General features: G+C 45.4%; 1 protein-coding gene across 2 annotated transcripts in view; it reads right to left on the reverse strand.

Moving 5' to 3' along the window:
- Positions 1-22,464, reverse strand: part of LOC121585079 (zinc finger SWIM domain-containing protein 6) — a 54,357-nt gene that overhangs the window by 13,396 nt on the left and 18,497 nt on the right. For both annotated transcript variants that reach the window (XM_041901431.2, XM_041901432.1), the window contains 3 exons: positions 1,679-2,035; positions 1,106-1,254; positions 99-249 (listed from right to left, as the gene is read on the reverse strand). In XM_041901431.2, the coding sequence (XP_041757365.1) occupies positions 99-249; positions 1,106-1,254; positions 1,679-2,035 (657 nt within the window). The remainder of the gene's footprint in view (positions 1-98; positions 250-1,105; positions 1,255-1,678; positions 2,036-22,464) is intronic.

A 22,464-nucleotide genomic window follows, 5' to 3' on the forward strand; every position in this document is an offset into this window, starting at 1 on the left:
AGTCTACTGTATGTGTGAGCATGCATGTTTGTTTGCAAATGTGAATTTATCCTGCTGTTCTTTAGTGTGTGTGTGTGTGTGTGTGTGTGTACACTCACCTAGTTCGTCCCAGAGCTGTCTGTACTTGTCGGTCATGGTGGTGCCCTGCTGTCTCCACAGTGCCAGGCGAGGGTCGGCCATAAACTGTTCTGTGATCAGTGTTAACATCCGTGCTCCATTGGAGTCACGCATACGCAGCATCTCCCTCACCTATGGGACACGGAGGACGGCATCAGTGCGTGTGTCTGTATCTGTCTGTGTGTGTGTGTGTGTGTGTGTGTGTGAAGAGCTTAATGTAGGTAGAAGTTAAAACTGAGGTTCTAATGGCCAGCCAGTATTTACATAGCGGTCGACACATTAGTGCTAGGCTAAATATTTCACATTAGCGCTAGGCTTTAGGCTGTGTCCCTAATGGCACACTTTTCCCTATGTAGTGCACTACTTCTGACCAAAGTCCATACCCTAATCCATATGAACTACTTTTGACCAGTGTCCAGATGGGCCCTTGTCAAAAATAGTGCACAACATAGGTAATAGGGTGTCAGTTGGGACACAAGGTAAATATTTTACATTAGCGCTAGGCTAAATATTTTACATTAGGCAAACTCTACCCTAGAAGAGCATATCATATTGCTGAGGTTGGCACACCAGCCAGACTAACACTCATCTGGTGTAGAGACAGGCTAAGTGTACATCAAGGGCTAAAAGCAACATCAAACCTCAACAATGGTACTGTTTAATGTATGTGCCAACTGCCATGCTAATGGCCCTTTAGACTAACAGAGAAACAGTGGCTTTGAACTGAACAGAAACAACTTGGCTGTGGAAATACACTGGGAGAAATGCAACCCTTTTGATGTTAATGAGTTTTTATATGAAAGGAGATATAATGCAATGTTTCAGCCTCTTCAACTAGTAATAATAGTCATTTAAACGTTTTACACAGAGACACTGTGAGAGTGTCTAGAGGGGAGTGGGGAGGTGTGTGTGTGTTTGTGTCTGACGCTCGTGTGTGTGTCTGATTCTCAGGTGTGTGTCTGATGGACACGTGTGTGTGGTGTGTTACCTTGCTGAACAGGAGGTTGAGTTGTTTCCCAGAGCCGTGATATCCTCCCTGTGACAGGAAGAGTTTCACCTGCTCCTGGACCTGATCCTCATCCAGGTGCCAACAGTTCTCATCATCCACACTGGCCCCTGCAGTGGGGTCCGGGGCCCCTACACACACACACGAGAGAGAGAAGTTAGTTACACACACACACATTTCTCATCATCCACACTGGCCCCTAGAGTCCGATGCCCCTACACAGACAGGCACACAAACACACAATGAGACATTCTACATGTTATTAATTTAATAAATAACTCTAATCAAGTTTTAGGTAACTTGTGGAGCTGTAGAAACTTGAGAGACGAGTCTCTCCCTCCTTTCACTCATCCTCTTACCCCTTTACCTACCTCTCTCTTCTCCTCCCCTCCTCCCCTTCTCTAAGGTAAATAAAGGCCAGGTCTTTAGTGTTGATTAGTGGTGGACAGAGCGTTTAGTTTACAGGCAGGATCAGACTAATGAGTAGCATTGATCTGCCCAGCCTTTTCCTTTAGCACAGAATCAATGTCCTCAGTGGGGCCTACACACACTCACCGTGGACCTGGTTGATCTCAGAGTTAGTTGACAGTATCTCATCAGCCAGTTTCTGTGCGGTGGGCAACACCTCCGTATGATGCACTGATATCAGGTACTGGACAAACTTCTGCAGCTGATCCCGGCTCATCTGGAACAGCGTCTCTGAGATGGGCAGGTGCAGTTTGACCTGCTCGGGCTTCCGTACGCGGTACAGGGCCAGCGCTACCACGTGGGCGCAGTAGAAGATGTCCTTGTTGCCGCAGCTACAGGTTACCGCGGTGATCTTACAGCGGTCGAAGCTGACGCTCACGCTGCAGACCATCTCAGGCTGAGAGGACGTAGCCGGGTCTGTTACCGTACCACTCAGATGGAACCCTGGGAAGGAGGAAAAGAGAAAAGAACGTAGTTTTAACAATAAAAGAGGAGGAGAGGTGAAAGAAAGGGATTTGAATTTCAAAGCCCGTTATGATTGGGACATCTCTTGGGACACAAACCTGTCTAAAACCACTAAACAACAAAAACATCAGGGAGATGTGTATTAAATCAGGGAGATGTGTATTAAATCAAGCAATTGACATTTTATTGAATTAAAATCACTAAGCCATGTCCTCTCAATAAAAGCATGCCATGCGTAAGGATCAAGTAAACCTTCCTAAACCTTATGAAAGGGGTGCAAAGATATTCAATTTCTCCTAACATAAAAGCATGGCCACATTGAGTGCAGATAGACGTCCTGTGGCAGGTTGGGTCAACAATGATAGCAGCACAGATAGGGAGAGTGAGAGATGCAAAGTATGTGTGTGTGTGTGTGTGTATCAATAATGGAGCCTGCTCATTTGAATAGTGTTTGATCTCCTCCTGAGCGCTACATTTCCAGAGGCGGGGGGGAGGGGTCATTATGCCTCTATGAATATGCATGAGGAGGGCGGGGCTGCTAGCGCTAGTATTAAACACACACTGATGAGCATATGAAAGAGACGCGACCAGCGTGAGATCATGCATTTATTAATATTGGGGAGGGGCCAGGGAGACAGAGTGTTATGAATTCATTTATGCGCTTTGTAGAGAGAGATAGAGATAAAATCGTATTGGGGCCAAGTGGAGACATGCATGTATAAATACGCTTATCAAAGGGATGTTGCTTGCTGAGATATCAGGAGTGTAATAACAGGGATATCAAAGCTGCCGCTGCTACTCGACATGGGGCTGTGCATTACCAGAGGGAGGCTTGAATACTGCATCCCATACAAGATGAGAACGCAATGAAAGTGTCGCGACCCGAAGCCTACTCCATGCTAACTAAACCCTTTAAGAAGAATGAATGGAAAATGGGGGAGTAGGTAGAGGTAGACCTCTAATCTGTGAGACTCCATGTTTGTATAATCCCCACAGCCTTTGAATGGAAGGATTCGGCCTAAGCCCCGTCTAAGAGCAATAATGCTACTCTTAAAAACAGTGTCTGTGTGGCTCAGAAACAGGTTCCGTGTGTGCTCTCCAACCTTTCACAAGCAAGTCCCAGTCCAAAGAGTGGAATAGCAGAACATCAGAAACATGTGCGGTTCAAAGAGAACTCGGCAGCTCTGATACACGCCTGTGGAAAAACTAACACCTACCTTTCACTTATTTTTAGCAGACCAGGAACCTACACCATACAATGACCAATAGTGCTAATAGGAATAAAATGGATATGTCAAACAAAAGTTTGATAAAACACAAAAACCTATGGCAAACTCTTAAAAGCAGAGTCCAGATAGATTCCATAACACAACAAACACCTAGGTCTATCACATTTTAAGACTGTTGCCATAGCTCTTTAATGGGTGCTCCCGCCCTCTCTTACACACATGCACACACACCTACACACACACAAACATGCACAAAACACACAAACAAACACACACACCTTTCTCTCCCTCTTCTAACCCTGACTGCTGGTTGGTATGAGGCCTTCACTATCTCATGTGCTAGCTATTAGAATGTGTTCCCCTCACCTGCAGCTGCAGAGTGCAGCTTAGGGCTGTTTCTGTGTGTTGGAAAGGGCAGACTTTCAAAGGAACCATGGCGGACATTTTTAGAACAAGGCCTCTGTGAGGTTGCTCTAGAAACCCCTCATGACCGGTCTGGTGAAATCGCACTTGGCTTCAAGCGTAGCCTGAGTGTGTGTGTGTGTGAGCGAGCGAGCGAGCATGAAAATGTGTGTAGGAGTGTATGTGTGAGAGAGAGAGAGAGGAGAGAAGAACGATAGAGAGAAGAGGAGAGAAGAGCGAGAGGGGGAGGAGTGTATGCAAGCAGTAGAGAGTGAGTGTATGTGTAAACCCACAGGGCCCCCAGACCACCCATACACTTGGGGGCCCACATCAAAGCACTAGCCCAGATACTCTCTCTCCCTCGCTGCTTTTGAAAACGTATGAGTGGTGATAAGCCAGCAAGCTCTCTTGACCAGCTACAAGCCCTCCCTACTCTCATTCAACAACATAGGGCCCCCAAAACACCAAATCCCTGCTCTCATTTCAGAGAGAAGGAGAGGCAAAAGCCCCTCCAGAATTAACCCACGCCGACCCACAGGAGGAAGAATGTAGGCTTTATATATGAGTTGAGCATTCCCACATTAAGAGACCTAGTTGAGGCTGGGAGGCTGGGAGGCTGCTTGCCTATGCACAAAAGCTCTTAGTTTGCAACCACTGGGGTAAATTAGACTGAGCATCATACATATATTTCCCCGATCAAATTAGATTCCAAGTCAATGCAGACAATTCAGCCACAGCGGCGGGTGGGTCATTAACTTTATTTGCTGAATTGGTTTATGAGTAACTGTCAATTAAATCTAATATGACACCGTCCTGTGTGTGTGTGTGTGTGTGTGTGTGTGTGTGTGTAACGGTGTTTGTGGGGTTTATAGAGAGGAGTATAGAGAGAAGAAGTGAGGCTCATTCGCCACTTTAGCTTTGAGATCTAATCAAATTACCACATGAGCTACAGACAGACAGAGAGAGCAGCTTAGTCCAGCTCTGCACCAAAGCTAGCCAGAGCAATGGTCAATTTTAGCTCAGCAGAAGAAAGCGATAGAAGGGGATCCTATGGTAGCCAGAGGGATCCTATGGTAGCCAGAGAGATCCTATGGTAGCCCGAGGGATCCTATGGTAGCTAGAGGGATCCTATGATATCTAAAAAGCATGTTGGTAGTCTGGAATTCCATCTGGCCTGAAATAAGATCTACTGTAGAACCAGAGAGTTGGGATGCATATCCCTATGGGCCCTGGTCAAAAGTAGTGCACTAAATAGGGAACAAGGTGCCATTTGGGATGGACAGTTGGAGTTCTGGGTGGAACTAGGAACCCTTCGAAAAGTGAGTGAGCAATCTGTTCAGCCCTTGGTGATGTCATCCATCTGAACTCAAAGGGCTCACTGTATAACTATAAAGTTTATATGAGAAGAAATGAAAGATTCAGAGAGGTTTTAGGGTGTGGGTGTATACCTGATATGTGTGCAGTCTTACTGGGGGGGGGGCATAAGAGGTGCTTATGTGTATTCCCATGTGTGTTAGAGAGAGACGAGTGCATGTGGTCCTATAAGGAAGACCCCATACAGAGATCATAAACACAGATCAATGCATCAAGCAACGGACGCTGCTTTAGGGGTGTTAAAGTGTGTGTGTGTTCTAGGTGAGGGACAGGCTGGAATAACACAGCTGAGCACCAAGGGCGGCCCCGTTTGTGCTGTGACCCTTAACAGAGCAAAGGCCTTGTCCTCCACAGGTGCTGCCTCACACACACACACACACACACACACACACACACACCAAGAGGTAGGTGTATAAAATAAAACATTTAAAACATTAAATCGGGCTTGAAAACTATTACAGACTACAAAGGGAAGCACAGCCGCGAGCTGCCCAGTGACACAAGCCTACCAGACGAGCTAAATCACTTCTATGTTCACTTCGAGGCAAGCAACACTGAAGCATGCATGAGAGCATCAGCTGTTCCGGATGACTATGTGATCATGCTCTCCGTAGCCGATGTGAGTAAGACTTTTAAGCAGGTCAACATTCACAAGGCCGCGGGGCCAGACGGATTACCAGGACGTGTCCACCGAGCATGCGCTGACCAACTGGCAAGTGTCTTCACTGACATTTTCCATGTCCCTGACTGAGTCTGTAATACCAACATGTTTCAAGCAGACCACCATAGTCCCTGTGCCCGAGAACACTAAGATAACCTGCCTAAATGACTACCGACACGTAGCACTCACGTGCTTTGAAAGGCTGGTCATGGCTCACATCAACACCATTACCCCAGAAACCCTAGACCCACTCCAATTAGTATACCGCCACAACATATCCACAGATGATGCAATCTCTATTGCACTCCACACTGCCCTTTCCCACCTGGACAAGAGGAACGCCTATGTGAGAATGCTATTCATTGACTACAGCTCAGCATTCAACACCATAGTGCCCTCAAAGCTCATCACTAAGCTAAGGACCCTGGGACTAAACACCTCCCTCTGCAACTGGATCCTGGACTTCCTGATGGGCCGCCCCCAGGTGGTAAGGGTAGGTAACAACACATCTGCCACGCTGATCCTCAACACGGGGGCCCCTCAGGGATGCGTGCTCAGTCCCCTCCTGTACTCCCTGTTCACCCATGACTGCATGGCCAGGCACGACTCCAACACCATCATTAAGTTTACCGACGACACAACAGTGGTAGGCCAGATCACCGACAACGATGAGACAGCCTATAGGGAGGTCAGAGACCTGGCCGTGTGGTGCCAGGATAACAACCTCTCCCTCAACGTGACTCTGTACCGGTACCCCCTGTATATAGCCTCCCTACTGTTATTTTATTTTACTGTTGCTCTTTAATTATTTGCTATTTTTTACTTAACACTTTTTTTTTCCTTTTTCTTATAAACTGCATTGTTGGTTAAGGGCTTGTAAGTAAGCTTTTCACTGTAAGGTCTACCCTTGTTGTATTTGGCGCATGTGGCAAATAACATTTGATTTGATGGAGTGTGTGTGTGTGTGTTCACGTCTGTGTATGATTGGAGGTGTCCTCCTGCAGCTGCTGAAATGACAGCCCACTCTGGTCTCGTCGGGTGATGCCGCCACTTAGTTGCCACACAATCCGTCAGGAATAACTTGCAATTTCCAAAATATCACTTATAAAATGGAGTCCAATTTTATTGAATTGGACTTTCAGGCCCAGCCCGTTTTAGTGATTCTGTAGCTTGGCAAGAGGATGGCTGTCTGACTATCCGTGAGACATTCAACTGAACTATCTGGACAGCAGGGCTTTGGCTAGCCTATGTTTGAAACCACATGCCTCAAACTAGAATTTGGTCTATACATCTCCCACAACCATATGTGGAGTTCATTAATGGGAGAGAAATTATATATGCATGGAAATTAACGTGTGTAATTACCAAGAGAAGTCCCTCAACAGTCTCCTGGCTGAAGATGAATGTAAGGGGTTGGTGTGTTTGAGTGTGTGTGAAGATGAATGTACTGGGGATCCATTGAAAAGCCATTGTCAGCTCTTTAAGGCTTAGGCTGAGTGTGTTTGTAACGACAACCCTCTACATTAGGAACGAGATTACAGACAGTGACAGAGGGCAAATGAGGCTAGACCTACATCAAAACAGCTACGATGGCCATAAAGTCATGAGACTGGTACATATCCATGCTGAAAAAAGCACACATTAAAAACGTTGGGTATTTGATGACGATGGCCAATGGAAATCTGAATGTGCTTCTCACACACCATCCACCCGAGAATCAGAGGGGAAATATGTATGTGTGTGTTAGGGGGTACTAGTCTAAGCCAGGAAGTAATCTTCCCTTTGCCCCTATCATTCCACTTGGGAAGTCATCCGACACACTATACTACACACTCCTGACTCCTAAAGTATGCCTCCTACTCCCACAAACACACCCCTCCTCTTTCCTTCTTCCTCTCTCTAATATGTGACTCCTCCCTTTCTCCCCCTCCCCCCAACACATACATGCTCAGTGCTGCCTAACCCTGAAGCCTACTACAAGCTCTACACAGATGCACAATTCGGAGTGTTGCAATGTCGTTTTTCGTCACAAAAGGGGCAGCTCCTTGTAATATGCTCTGGCATTCGACATACTTTTTTACTACGTGAACATGTAAAAACGCTGTATGATTCCTTCCGTAGCCGGTGAGGGCAGTGTTGTCGCTTGGTTCCTTGATCTGATCTATAGGCTATTCATCAAAGTAGCCTATTTTCATTGATAACCAAATATAATCTCAGCGACTGTTCAAACAGTAAACCAAACAACAAGAATCCACCCAAAAAGGTATTTTGTTTAGAATTAATAACTAGTGAGTACATACTATAGTGAAATGGTAGATCCTGCTGTAGCCAACTAGATAGCCATATGCTTTTTTCTCCATGACCAAAACATGATGACTTAATATTTTTAGATAATATGGGAATGAATACACAAGCAGCAAATCAAACTGGGATACTGTTTTAGGTTACATCGGCAATATACGATTATTTGCCCGGCATATTTTTTTTATTATAAATCAGATTATTTCACATGGAGATGTGGGAAACTAAAAAGGTTACCTAGCTTGCTATCTTTTTAGTAAGGCAAAAGCCAGCTACCCAGGCTGCCAGCTAGCTACTACTACTAGCGAGGGAAGGCGACTCTTCCTTGCGTTCACCAAATAAAAAAATAAAAAACGTTGCTATCGCCCCCTTGTGAATGGGAGTGGGACCGGCGAGGATATCATGTTACCAAAAGGTGTCTGCTACACCAAAAATCCCACGGACGTAGATCAACGGAGTGAAGATTGTAGTAACCTTAAACTGACCTGCTGTGTGTGTGCTGACGTCACACACCAGACAAGAGGCACCACTCCAGACACACACACACACACACACACAGGCCCAGAGGAGGGGGAAGCTGCATTCCAGCACTACGCACACGCGCACACACACCGGTGGGAAGCATGGGGAGCGCTCAGCTGTAGCGAGGGGGAGGGAGGGAGAGGTTTCGCCGTCTGGGTTCCTCTGAGCTCAGCACTTCCTCTTTCTGCTTCAGCCAGCTGCCATTAGCGTAACGCAGCCCTGCCGGCTCGGACTTAACCCCTTCTTTCCTGGAGTCACTCGGGTCGTTTACCATCAACTATTCACATCCAGATGTACTAACACCCCAGCCCCCACCCTAACCACACACATACACAGCCCAAATTAACACACAGTCCAATATAATGATGTCTAAAAGCCTACACACCCATACATGCCAATTTAACAACTAGCCATCCTGCATGCATGGGTGAGAGAAGTAGTGGGGGTACTGTGGAACACACACACACACACACACACACCTCCCTGGTCCCATCACACAGAGAGAAAAATGAAACACCTCCTAGGAAAATGGCAGCTTGGAAGAGTTAACCCCTCACACACCAATATCTCTTTGTTTGGCATTTTGCAATCACTGTAGTGTGTACTGCCTATTATCCTGTGAGCCCAGATCAATAAGCTCGCTCACTCATTCACTACTCAATCATTACTCTTATCTTTTCTTTTGAAACAGTGTAATTTAGGATATAGTCCACATTTACTATCCATTCGTGAATTGATTTCAAGTAGTAGCCTAAAGGCAGGTAGCCTAGCGGTTAGAGCGTTGGGCCAGTAACCGAAAGGTCGCTAGCTCGAATCCCTGAGCTGACAAGGTGAAAATCTGTTGATGTGCCACTTAAAAAGGGATAGTTCACTCAAATTACAAAATGACATATTGGTTTCGTTACCATGTAAGCAGTCTATGGTCAACGTATGACAGCAATCCATGCTATGGATTAGTTTCCCTGGCACTGTTTCCACATGCTAACGTTTTAGCATTCATGGCACAAATCCCATTCAAAAGTTTGGACACACATTTACATTTAAGTCATTAAGCAGATGCTCTTATCCAGAGCGACTTACAAATTGGTGCATTCAACTTAGGATAGCCAGTGGGACAACCACATCTTGATCACAGTAAGTACACTTCTTCAAACAAGCAGCTGTGAGCAAAGTCAGTGCAATCAGGGACAACTACATCTCGATCACAATAAGTACATTTCTTTAAACAAGTCAGTGCTAGCAGGTGAAATAAGTCAGGTGTTAGTTTAGACAAAAGACAGTGGTAGTAAAGGAGGGGTAGAAGGATTACTATTATACTATTCCAGGTATTCCTTAAAGAGGTAGGGTTTCAAGTGTCTCCGGAAGGTGGTCAGTGACTCCGCTGTCCTGGTGTCGTGGGGGAGCTTGTTCCACCATTGGGGTGCCAGAGCAGCGAATAGCTTTGACTGGGCTGAGCGGGAACTGTGCGTCCGTAGAGGTAGGGGGGCTAGCAGGCCAGAGCTGGATGAACGTAGAGCCCTCGTTTGGGTTTAGGATCAGAGCCTGAAGGTAAGGAGGTGCCGTTCCCCTCACAGCTCCGTAGGCAAGCACCATGGTCTTGTAGTAGTGGAGGAGCGGGGTGACGTGAGAGAACTTGGGAAGGTTGAACACCAGACAGGCTGCAGCGTTCTGGATAAGTTGCAGGGGTTTAATGGCACAGGCAGGGAGCCCAGCCAACAGCGAGTTGCAGTAATCCAGACGGGAGATGACAAGTGCCTGGATTAGGACCTGTGCCGCTTTCTGTGTAAGGTAGGGTCGTACTCTGCGAATGTTGTAGACCATGAACCTGCAGGATCGGGTCACCGCTTTGATGTTAGCAGAGAACGACAGGGTGTTGTCCAGGGTCACGCCAAGGTTCTTTGCACTCTGGGAGGAGGACACAATGGAGTTGTCAACCGTGATGGCGAGATCATGGAGCGGGCAGTCCTTCCCCGGGAGGAAGAGCAGCTCCGTCTTGCCGAGGTTCAGCTTGAGGTGGTGATCCGACATCCACACTGATATGTCTGCCAGACATGCAGAGACGCGATTCGCCACAGAATCAAGCAGGATCCTTCCAAGACTATTAGTTGACACACCTACTTATTCAATGGTTTTTCTTTATTTTTTACTATTTTTTACATTGTAGAATAATAGTGAAGACATCAAAACTATGAAATAACACACATGGAATCATGTAGTAAACAAATAAAGTGTTAAACAAATCAAAGATATTTTATATTTTAAAATCTTCAAATAGCCACCCTTTGCCTTGATGACAGGTTTGCACACTCTTGGCATTCTCTCAACCAGCTTCACCTGGAATGCTTTTCCAACAGTATTGAAGGAGTTCCCACATATGCTGAGCACTTGTTGGCTGCTTTTCCTTCACTCTGCAGTCCTACTCATCCCAATCCATCTCAATTGGGTTGAGGTCGGGGGATTGTGGAGGCCAGGTCATCTGATGCAGCATCCATCACTCTCCTGCTTGGTAAAATAGCCCGTAAATAGCCTGATCATCTGTTCACCCACACCGCGTCTCACAAAGACATGGTGGTTGGAACCAAATATCTCCAATTTGGACTCCAGACCAAAGGACACATTTCCACTGGTCTAATGTCCATTGCTCGTGTTTCTTGGCCCAAGAAGGTCTCTTCTTCTTATTGGTGTCCTTTAGTAGTGGTTTCTTTGCAGCAATTCGACCATGAAGGCCTGATTCACACAGTCCCCTCTGAACAGTTGATGTTGAGATGTGTCTGTGACTTGAACTCTGTGAAGCATTTATTTGGGCTGCAATTTCTGAGACTGGTAACTCTACTGAACCTATCCTCTGCAGCAGAGTTAACTCTGGGTCTTCCATTCCTGTGGTGGTCCTCATGAGAGCCAGTTTCATCATAGCGCTTGATGATTTTTGCAACTGCACTTGAAGAAACCTTATAAGTTCTTGAAATGTTCCGTATTGACTGACCTTCATGTCTTAAAGTAATGATGGACTGTCGTTTCTCTTTGCTTATTTGAGCTGTTCTTGCCATAATATGGACTTGGTCTTTTACCAAATAGCGCTTTCTTCTGTATACCCCCCCTACCTTGTCACAACACAACTGATTGGCTCAAACACATTAAGAAGGAAAGACATTCCACCAATTAACTTTTAACAAGGCACACCTGTTAATTGAAATGCATTCCAGGTGACTACCTCATGAAGCTGGTTGAGAGAATGCCAAGAGTGTGCAAAGCTGTCATCAAGGCAAACAGTGGCTATTTGAAGAATCTCAAATATAAAATATATTTGATTTGTTTAACACTTTTTTGGTTACTACATGATTCCATGTGTTATTTCATAGTTTTGATGTCTTCACTAGTAATCTACAATGTAGAAAATATTAAAAATAAAGAAAAATCCCTGGAATTAGTAGGTGTGTCCAAACTTTTGACTGGTACTGTATATATTAGAATTTTTCACACATCATGTTCAAAACATCTATAAGTGACTTCACAATCCATTTTAGATACTTTCGGATGATTTGGACAAGAAATGTAAATATCGGTCCCATAACTTGAATGGGATTTCTGCCACAAATGCTAAAACATTAGCATGTGGAAACCGTGCCAGAGAAACTAAACCGAAGCATGGATTGCAGTCATAGCTTGTCCATAGACTGACTACAGGGTAAGGAAACCAATATGTAATTTGGGTGAACTATCCCTTTAACCCTAATTGATAATGGACATTTCACACATGCGTATAATCCACACTTGTACATGTGTGAACCAGGACAAATATTTACACAAACCAAATTATTATTCAATTCCTCATTGAAAGGACAAAGAAGGCTACAGAGAGGGCACAGAACCACAACAGCTTACACACTAATTCATTAGCAATTAGATTAGCTAACATGTCCTAATAGTCCCTCACTGCCCCAGGCCCTGATTAGCTCCCATATGAAATCCCAAAGTATGTTACTGCACATATGATACGAGACACACATATCACTATGCCGTCTTCCCTTTGCATTCAGGATACTTCACATAGACCTACACTGAGCCTTGTCTCTCAATTGGCACCCTGTTCCATATAAAGTGCACTACTTTCGATCAACGCCACTATATAGGGAATATGTTGGGGATGTTATTTGAGCTTGTCTTTGTCCTTCCTGAACCTGCCTTTGTCTATGTAGGCCAGAGTGAGCCCAGGCCGCGCTGCCCAGTACGATTGGAGGGGTAATACATCAGACAGGGAATTTATTTCCCCCAAACAGAGATGAGAAGTGTCATTCTTCACACTAACCACAGTGGACAAAGCCAGGAACGAGAGGGGAGAGGAAGAGGGATCTCACGTTTAATATCACTTGACACACGTCATCTAGCATCTCTCAGCCCTTCGCTGAGTCTGTGTCAAAACCTCAGCCGTCACACACAAATATCAAACAAAGAAAATAAAGAAGTCAAACATCTCACCAGCCCAGTGCTGCTATCGACAGATACTGAGGAGGAGAGAGGGAATAGAGAGATGAAGAGGATGAGAGAGAGAGAGCGAGAGGAGGAAATACTGTTCTTAAGATGTGGTCGATTCTCCTGCCTATAGGCAATTCCTGTAAATATTGACGTTGAGGTTAAGGATATTCTCTAATGGATAGGCTATACATGCATAGCTAACATTGTCATTTACCGCTGTAAGCATCTGACATTATATACAGTACCACTTTACTTATCTCACATAAACACATGGAGAAGGTAAAGAGTGGGCCTACTGAATGCATCGATGACTTGCCTAAGAGCTGTTACTAGAATAGGGAACTGAGCACTCTGAATAGGTCTGCAGCCACTTTTGGTTTCGTCTCTCTAGCTAAAACCCAGACAGCTGATATTATCAAAACCATTTCAGAATCTTATTTCTTTGAAATGGCTCTCATTACATGTAAATGTCTACCCTTCATTGACAGATGATTGAGAAAAATTGCCCACTACTAGACAGAAAGGAATATTCCCCCTAGAGCTCTTTGTTGACATGCGAGGTGCCATGACAACGCTGTCTGTTGTGTGTGTGTGTGTTCAGCATGGCTAGCAGGCCTCTGTAACTGTGTGTAAGTTTATCCCCCCCCACAGTGAGTGGTATTTGACATCACCAGGTAGGCAGCCACAACATACAGTGAGGGAAAAAAGTATTTGATCCCCTGCTGATTTTGTACGTTTGCCCACTGACAAAGAAATGATCAGTCTATATTTTTAATGGTAGGTTTATTTGAACAGTGAGAGACAGAATAACAACAAAAAAATCCAGAAAAACGCATGTCAAAAATGTTATAAATTTATTTGCATTTTAATGAGGGAAATAAGTATTTGACCCCCTCTCAATTAGAAAGATATCTGGCTCCCAGGTGTCTTTTATACAGGTAACGAGCTGAGATTAGGAGCACACTCTTAAAGGGAGTGCTCCTAATCTCAGCTTGTTACCTGTATAAAAGACACCTGTCCAAAGAAGCAATCAATCAATCAGATTCCAAACTCTCCACCATGGCCAAGACCAAAGAGCTCTCCAAGGATGTCAGGGACAAGATTGTAGACCTACACAAGGCTGGAATGGGCTACAAGACCATCGCCAAGCAGCTTGGTGAGAAGGTGACAACAGTTGGTGCGATTATTTGTAAATGGAAGAAACACAAAAGAACTGTCAATCTCCCTCGGCCTGGGGCTCCATGCAAGATCTCACCTCGTGGAGTTGCAATGATCATGAGAACGGTGAGGAATCAGCCCAGATCTACACGGGAGGATCTTGTCAATGATCTCAAGGCAGCTGGGACCATAGTCACCAAGAAAACAATTGGTAACACACTACGCCGTGAAGGACTGAAATCCTGCAGCGCCCGCAAGGTCCCCCTGCTCAAGAAAGCACATATACAGGCCTGTCTGAAGTTTGCCAATGAACATCTGAATGATTCAGAGGAGAACTGGGTGAAAGTGTTGTGGTCAGATGAGACCAAAATCAAGCTCTTCGGCATCAACTCAACTCGCCGTGTTTGGAGGAGGAGGAATGCTGCCTATGACCCCAAGAACACCATCCCCACCGTCAAACATGGAGGTGGAAACATTATGCTTTGGGGGTGTTTTTCTGCTAAGGGGACAGGACAACTTCACCGCATCAAAGGGACGATGGACGGGGCCATGTACCATCAAATCTTGGGTGAGAACCTCCATCCCTCAGCCAGGGCATTGAAAATGGGTCGTGGATGGGTATTCCAGCATGACAATGACCCAAAACACACGGCCAAGGCAACAAAGGAGTGGCTCAAGAAGAAGCACATTAAGGTCCTGGAGTGGCCTAGCCAGTCTCCAGACCTTAATCCCATAGAAAATCTGTGGAGGGAGCTGAAGGTTCGAGTTGCCAAACGTCAGCCTCGAAACCTTAATGACTTGGAGAAGATCTGCAAAGAGGAGTGGGACAAAATCCCTCTTGAGATGTGTGCAAACCTGGTGGCCAACTACAAGAAATGTCTGACCTCTGTGATTACCAACAAGGGTTTTGCCACCAAGTACTAAGTCATGTTTTGCAGAGGGGTTAAATACTTATTTCCCTCATTAAAATGCAAATCAATTTATAACAATTTTGACATGCGTTTTTCTGGATTTTTGTTTTGTTTTTCTGTTTCTCACTGTTCAAATAAACCTACCATTAAAATTATAGACTGATCATGTCTTTGTCAGTGGGCAAACGTACAAAATCAGCAGGGGATCAAATACTTTTTCCCCCTCACTGTACCTCGTATTTTATATGTATAAAATAAAACAATAAAAATGAATTTAATCAAATCAAATGTTATTTGTCACATGCGCCGAATCCAACAGGTGTAGACCTTACAATGAAATGCGTACTTACAAGCCCTTAACAAACAATGCAGTTTTAAGAAAACTAAGTGTTAAGTAAAAAATATATCAGTAAAAATAAAATAAATAGAAAAATAACAAATAATTAAAGAGCAGCAGTAAAATAACAGTAGCAAGGCTATATACAGGGGGTACCGGTTAGTCGAGGTAATTGAGGTAATATGTACATGTAGGTAGAGGTAAAGTGAGCATAGATAATAAACAGAGAGCAGTAGCAGCGTAAAAAGAGGGGGTGGGGGGGAAATTGTCCGGGTAGCCATTTGATTAGCTGTTCAGGAGTCTTATGGCTTGGGGGTAGAAGCTGTTGAGAAGCCTTTTGGACCTAGACTTGGTGCTCCGGTACTGCTTGCCGTGCAGTAGCAGAGAAAACAGTCTATGACTAGGGTGGCTGGAGTCCTTCCTCTGATACCACCTGGTATAGAGGTCCTGGATGGCAGGGAGCTTGGCCCCAGTGATGTACTGGGCCGTACGTACTACCCTCTGTAGTGCCTTGCGGTCGGAGGCTGAGCAGTTGCCATACCAGGCGGTGATCTAACCAGTCAGGATACTCTCGATGGTGAGGATCTGAGGACCCATGCCAAATCTTTTCAGTCTCCTGAGGGGGAATAGGCTTTGTCGTGCCCTCTTCACGAATGTCTTGGTGTGTTTGGACCATGATAGTTTGTTGGTGATGTGGATACCAAGGAACCTGAAGCGCTCAACCTGCTCCACTACAGCCCCGTCGATGAGAATGTGGGCGTGCTCGTTACTCCTTTTCCTGTAGTCCACAATCATCTCCTTTGTCTTGATCACGTTGAGGGAGAGGTTGTAATCCTGGCACCACACGGCCAGGTCTCTGACCTCCTCCCTATAGGCTGTCTCATGTCCTTGTCTATTACTGTTCGGTACTTTGTCATGTATTTGTATGTTTTATGTGGACCCCAGGAAGAGTAGCTGCTGCATATGCAGTACATAATAGGGATCCTAATAAACTAAATACCAATGATTCACACGCCTAACTGGTGTCTATTCCATTCCATTAGTAGACAACACAGTATTCAAGGCTGTTATTAAATGCTTGAATCAGGCCTATTACAACACCATCTGTTAAAATGTTAACTCTGACTAATCATATTAATGCAATGCTTCATCTTTTGTTACGTGCCTGTGGTCGGAGATCGTCATTAGCTCCATTTGAGATGGTACACTGGCTAAGCAGGGCGGGGTTGTGTGGTGAATGGGGGTACAATCAATGACCGTAGCAATGATAATGGGGGTTCAGAGACCCCCCTGCTGATCAAGATGGCATCCATCCTTGAATTAGGTCAATGAGATTTTGTCTAAATGCCGTGCTGTTGTGGACAGACAGACAGCCAGAGAGGGAAGAGGGAGATGGGAGACTGAGGGAGAGGGAGAGGGGAGAGAGTGAGGGAGAGGGGACAGGTGAGAGGGAGAGAGGGGAGTCTCTGGACAAATGTGGTTATGGGAGCATAACCAAACAGCTGACTTAAGCGGAGTTCATCATATTGATTAGACAGCTAATTACTGCTACAGGCCAATAAAATGCAGAAACACACTAGCATGCACGCACACACACAGGAAAGTTCTCTTCTTCACATCAATCTTCAGCCAAAACACATTCTTCTCCACAAATATATCTGATCACAAACACTCTGCATGCATCACAGATTTGTTTTGATTGGAAACGCTTTTGAAAAGCAGTCAGTTTCAGTTACACCGCTTTTAGGCATAACCATTTGCCTTTCCTCTCCCTTCCCCCCTCCTCCCCCTTCCTGTTTGGTTGTTTTCTTCTTCATCCTTTTCTGTTTTTCTGTTTTTTCCCCTGAGGCAGGCATTTTGAAGAATCCATATATGATGTGTGAGGTTGTTCTGTTCTAGTTAATAAATGGCAAAGCAGAGAAGACTTTGAAGTCCACAACAGGTTTGATTCACTTTCATCATCAGCGCCGTCAGCGCCTGGTTTAAACAGCTCAAAGAAAAGTGGGACTCCAAAGGAAACTTTGAAAAGTTCTCCATAAACGACAACAGCAAAGATTGTATTGAGAACCATGCCGTGATTGGCCTAATTATCAGTGTTGCTGTACTAGAACCATCCACTGTCACGTCACTGTTGATTCTCAATGGGTTGTCTCAGCCTATTTTACACAAAGGGTAGTAGTATTTGTGTGTGTGTGTGAGAGTGTGCGTGCACCACAGCATGCTACAGCTATGGGTCTCTCTAAATCTTCCTGTGTCAGTACTGTCTGATGTGTCCTCCTGCCCTAGACTAGACTTACAGTCGTCTGTCAAACACACAGAGAAACACTGACAGGTGTCTGACGTGGTCCACGTCTCCCACTGTTATGTGACGGACCAGAGGCCTGGCTCGGCCGCATCACAGCATCCTCCAGCTCCTCTAGTCTGACAGAAAGGGATGGGGGACAAAGGCACTCTCCCCTGGGCAACCATCAAACTAGTCTGGCTTGCCTCGGGATGTGAGAAGGCTCACTTCTCCTGCCGATTGTGTTTCCCTATCTCCCCCAACGCCAATCATATGTCACGTTTTATTTTCAGAGAGCGTGTGTGTGTTTGTGTGGGTGTGTGTGTCTGATTCCGAACCTCCCCCCCATCAATCATATGTCACATGTTTTATTCTTTCTCTGTGTTAGTGTGTGCCCAGGCTGTGTGTAGGGTCGGGGGGACAGGCAGAACTGAGCCAATAAAGCATGATTTACCATGCCGTTCATACAGCTGAGTGACAATTACAGAAAGCAATAAATCTGGGTTCAACCCTGCTTCTCTGGAAGTAAGCCTTGTCCCAGCCAGAACAGCCCATAAAGCAGGAGCCTATCTCCTGTTTATGTAGGCTAGCGTGATGTACAAGCTTGATGTACAAGTACACACCCTAAGTGGTATACTACGAAGCAAGCTAGATCTACTCAGGCTTTTGTAAAGCTAGCCAGCTTCAGTTAGCTTCACATTCCAGGCCAGGCTTAATCTGTACTATGACGGTGGATATTGCTCGTCCGCCTGCCGCGAACTCCAGCAGGCTTGAGCGTGCATGTCGCACATGGCTAGCTGAACGCTGAACTCTTCATTGAGACAATGCTGAAACATCAATCCATGGCGAGTCAGTTCCACTTTTTCATTTGTGCCAAAATCAAAATGTAAGAAAAGTTATCTTGCAAATTCAGCAGCCTATGTATGGTGTGAAATAGGCTTTTAGAAGTGCCATCTTTATTTTATTACTTATTATAAATGCCGTCTTTGGTTTGCTTATCAATGCACAAACATTGTCACATGCTTCGTAAACAACAGGTGTAGACTAAAAGTGAAATGCTAACTAAAATAGTAACACGAGGAATAAATACACAATGAGCAATGATAGCTTGGCTATTTATACATGGGGTAGCAGTAAGAGGAAATTGAGGTAGATATGTACATATATTTAGGGGTAAAGTGACTATGCAACAGGATAGATAATAGACAGTAGCAGCAGTGTATGTGATGAGTGTGTGTGTGTGGCGAATGTGCCTGTATGTACGTGTTATGTCAGTGTATGTGTTATGTGAGTGAGTGTGTGTGTGTGTGTGTGTGTGTGTGTGTGTGTGTTGGAGTGTCAGTGTAAGTATGTGTGAGTTAGTGGGTAGAGTCCAGTGTGTATGCATAGAGTCAAAAAGAGTTAGTACAAAAAGGGTCAATGCAGATAGTCTGGGTAGGTATTTGGTTAACTATTTAGCAGTCTTATGGCTTCGGGGTAGAAGATGTTCAGGAGCCTTTTGGTCCCAGACTTAGCGCTCCGGTACCGCTTGCCATCCTGTAGCAGAGAGAACAGTCTATGACTTGGGTGGCTGGATTCTTTGACAATTTTTAGGGCCTTCCTCTGACACCGCCTGGTATAGACGTCCTGGATGGCAGGGAGTTCGGCCCCAGTGATGTAGCATAGAAATGTACCTGACTAAAAGGTGAGCCACTTTCGTGGTACCGGTTATCCCGAGTTGAACTCAGAGTTGACCAAATTTACCTCGCTAACTCCTATAATTAATATGTTGGATTCACGTCTCCATCTCAACCAAAAATCTAAGTTAAAGAATAGTGCTAAATCAAATCAAACTTTATTTAAAGTACATTTAAAGTTGGATTATTATTTTCCCCCCGCAACTGCATTTGAGCAACGGGCATGCTTGTCCTTCTCAGAATGCATCCCTCCCTCCTACGTGCTCACAGTGCGGAGAGGGAGTGAGAGTGGCTCGCTCACACAGCAGCCAACAGCAAAACAGACAGGGAGATACTTTTATAGCAGGAATCAACATAATCCATAGGCTATTACTGTCCACCAAATAATGGTTTTAGAACAATATACAGGAACAATGTGTAGCAAAATCACAGAACATTACCGACATACGCAAAATGCTTCGGTAAGAGGAAGGCAATGTGGTGTCAGTAATTTTCGGTTTATTGTCCCAGCTCTACTAAATAGTATCATTAATGATATGACTTAAGTATGGTTACATTTAATTTGCTCTGTTATATCAAAGCTAAGCAGGGCTTGGTTAAAACCCTGGTTGGGAGACCAAATGGGTCGCTGTAGCTCCAACTCTCCAGTAGGAGGTGCTGCTCAGCCTATTGTTCTTTTCTGATAGTGGGTTGAAGATCTGACTTTGTTTCAAATTACAAATTTAACATATGTTTTATAAGGTTTGTCTATGTTGAACATTGTTTACCATGATGACATAATCCTGTAGTTGAAATTTCACCTTCAAAACAACAGTTTACGTTGATTACTCTTTTCAAATTCAATGTATTTTCCACATAGATTCCATGTCACAATACGTTGAAACAACGTTGATTCAACAAGTTTGTGCCCAGTGGGGAGTGGGTTTGGATGAAACTAACTATCCATCAACAACGCCAAACCAAACCATCCCATATGAGCTCAGTCAGAGGTTGATACTAAAAAGCCAAGAGAGGGTTTGTGTTGTTTCAGAACTGTATAGTACACCAACATGGAGCTAGGACCAGAACTAACTGGAGATGAGCCAAAGCAAAAGCCTCTGTAGGGGCCTCCATAGGGTAGGGCTAGGGCTGGAGCAGGAACATGGGCTGGGAGCCAGGCAAAGGGAGGCTGTAGCTGAGGCAAGGCTAGGGCTAGAGATAGCAGCCAGCCAGAGAGAAAGAGCCAGGGCTGGGGCTATAGCAGTGTGAGGGGGTGTGTGTGTTCATACGAGCGTGCATGTATATGTGCATGTGTACGTGCAGCATGTGTGCATGTGTCCGTGAAGAAGCTAGTGTGTGGTTGAAGGGCTAAAAGTGGGGGCCAGTGAGAACCAGCGCTAGAGCCAGAGCTCAGCTGGGGCAGGACCAGAGCTGGGGCTGGAGCCAGGGCTAGGGGCCAGGGGAGGAGGCTGAGGCTGAACCAGGGCCACAAGCTCCAGATTTAGTCAGCTGTTCTCCTGGCCAGCTGCTGGAGGGAGAGGGGGGATGGAGAGAGAAAGGAGAGAGAGGGAACAGAGAAGATGGAGAGAAGGGATAGGGGAGAGAGAAGAGAGAAGTGATGGAGGTTTGGAAGCAGGACAGTGGAAAACCCATTAGAGGCCTATGAGAGAGAGAGAGAGAGAGAGAAAACATAGCACTCAGCGCAGACAGACAGAGGGTGGGTTAAGACTCCCTTCCTCTTTCACTACTCCTCCCTCCCTAAGTCTCTCCATCCATCCATCCAACCCTCCCTCTTCTCCATCCCTTCTGTATTCTCTACCTCCCTCCCTACCAGTTGTGGCTCTGCAACAGTCAAGCTATTCATCACCCATGGCCTGTAGTCATGACCCCAAACACACGCCCTAATACTCACACAGCGCTGAAAACCCATCACTGCTGAAGACCCATGTGACAGGACGGAATGAGTGTTTTGACAGGAACAGAGAGGGGGACTTTGGTCTGTAATGTATTTTTCGTTATGTGTCAGACCCCAGTAAGACTAGCTGTCTCCTCTCCTCGCCACTGCGGGTTAATGGCAGAGGGATACAATGTGGAATATAGATCAGTGGGAGATGGATAGAGGACCAGGAGCTCCGGTCGGTCCCGCAGGTCCCAGACCAGAGATTAACTAAATATTAGCTGACACAAACACAGGGGAGAGACACAGATGCTGCTGCTGCCTGCCTGCCTGCAGGACAATGGAGACTGCATTTATCCTTTATACTCACTGAAGGAGAGAGAGAGCGAGAGAGAGAGAGACTCTCTCTCTCCCCATCCATCCATCCATCCATCCATCCAATCTGAGAAGGATTGGGATGAGGGAGTTATTCTAGTTTTGTTTGCTGTCCGTGAGACGGTACGAGCCCTGTGGCTTTAAAAGTCTAGGGTGGATGGTAAAGAGACCCGTAACATAACTCATGCGAATTAGAATAGTGAAAAGGAACAGTGAGAACAAAATACAGTGGGTGGTCCGCTCAGGTCTAACTAGTGTTTTTAGACAAAGTTTTCCTACGGGTAGTGTATGCCCAAGGGCGACTTGCTAAAAATCCCCTTTTCCCCAGGCACAAACAAACAACATAGGTAAAATAGGGACTAAACAGAAAACGAGTGACTAGACCAGGGGTGTCAAACGTCCGGCCCGCGGGCCGAATCAGGCCCGCAAACGGGTTTAATCCGGCTCGCGAGATGATTTTGTAAATTATAAAAATGCGCTGCAATTTTTCAATAAAATAAACTGCTGTTCCAAGTGCGTCCACTGGATGGCGCAATAGCAATTGTGTTAAGCAAGCAAACTGTTTATACCGGGGCAGAGCAAGTAGGTCAAGCACGTGCAGCCAGTCCGGATGAGCTACTTTGTTTTGCCCGCAATATTTATTACGGCTTCTACTTTTAACATTATGTGCTTTGGCACCCTCATTGCCCCAATATGTCTCTGTCAAAAAAGAGAAAAGTGGACGCAGAGTGCAGAGTGTTCCAAGAAAAATTGTCATCCTCCTATTTATTCACTGAATTGAATGGGAAAGCTGTATGTTTGGTGTGTTCACAGCATGTTGCAGTGCTGAAAG

This window comes from Coregonus clupeaformis, chromosome 16, assembly GCF_020615455.1.
Source record: "Coregonus clupeaformis isolate EN_2021a chromosome 16, ASM2061545v1, whole genome shotgun sequence".
Lineage (NCBI taxonomy): Eukaryota > Metazoa > Chordata > Actinopteri > Salmoniformes > Salmonidae > Coregonus > Coregonus clupeaformis.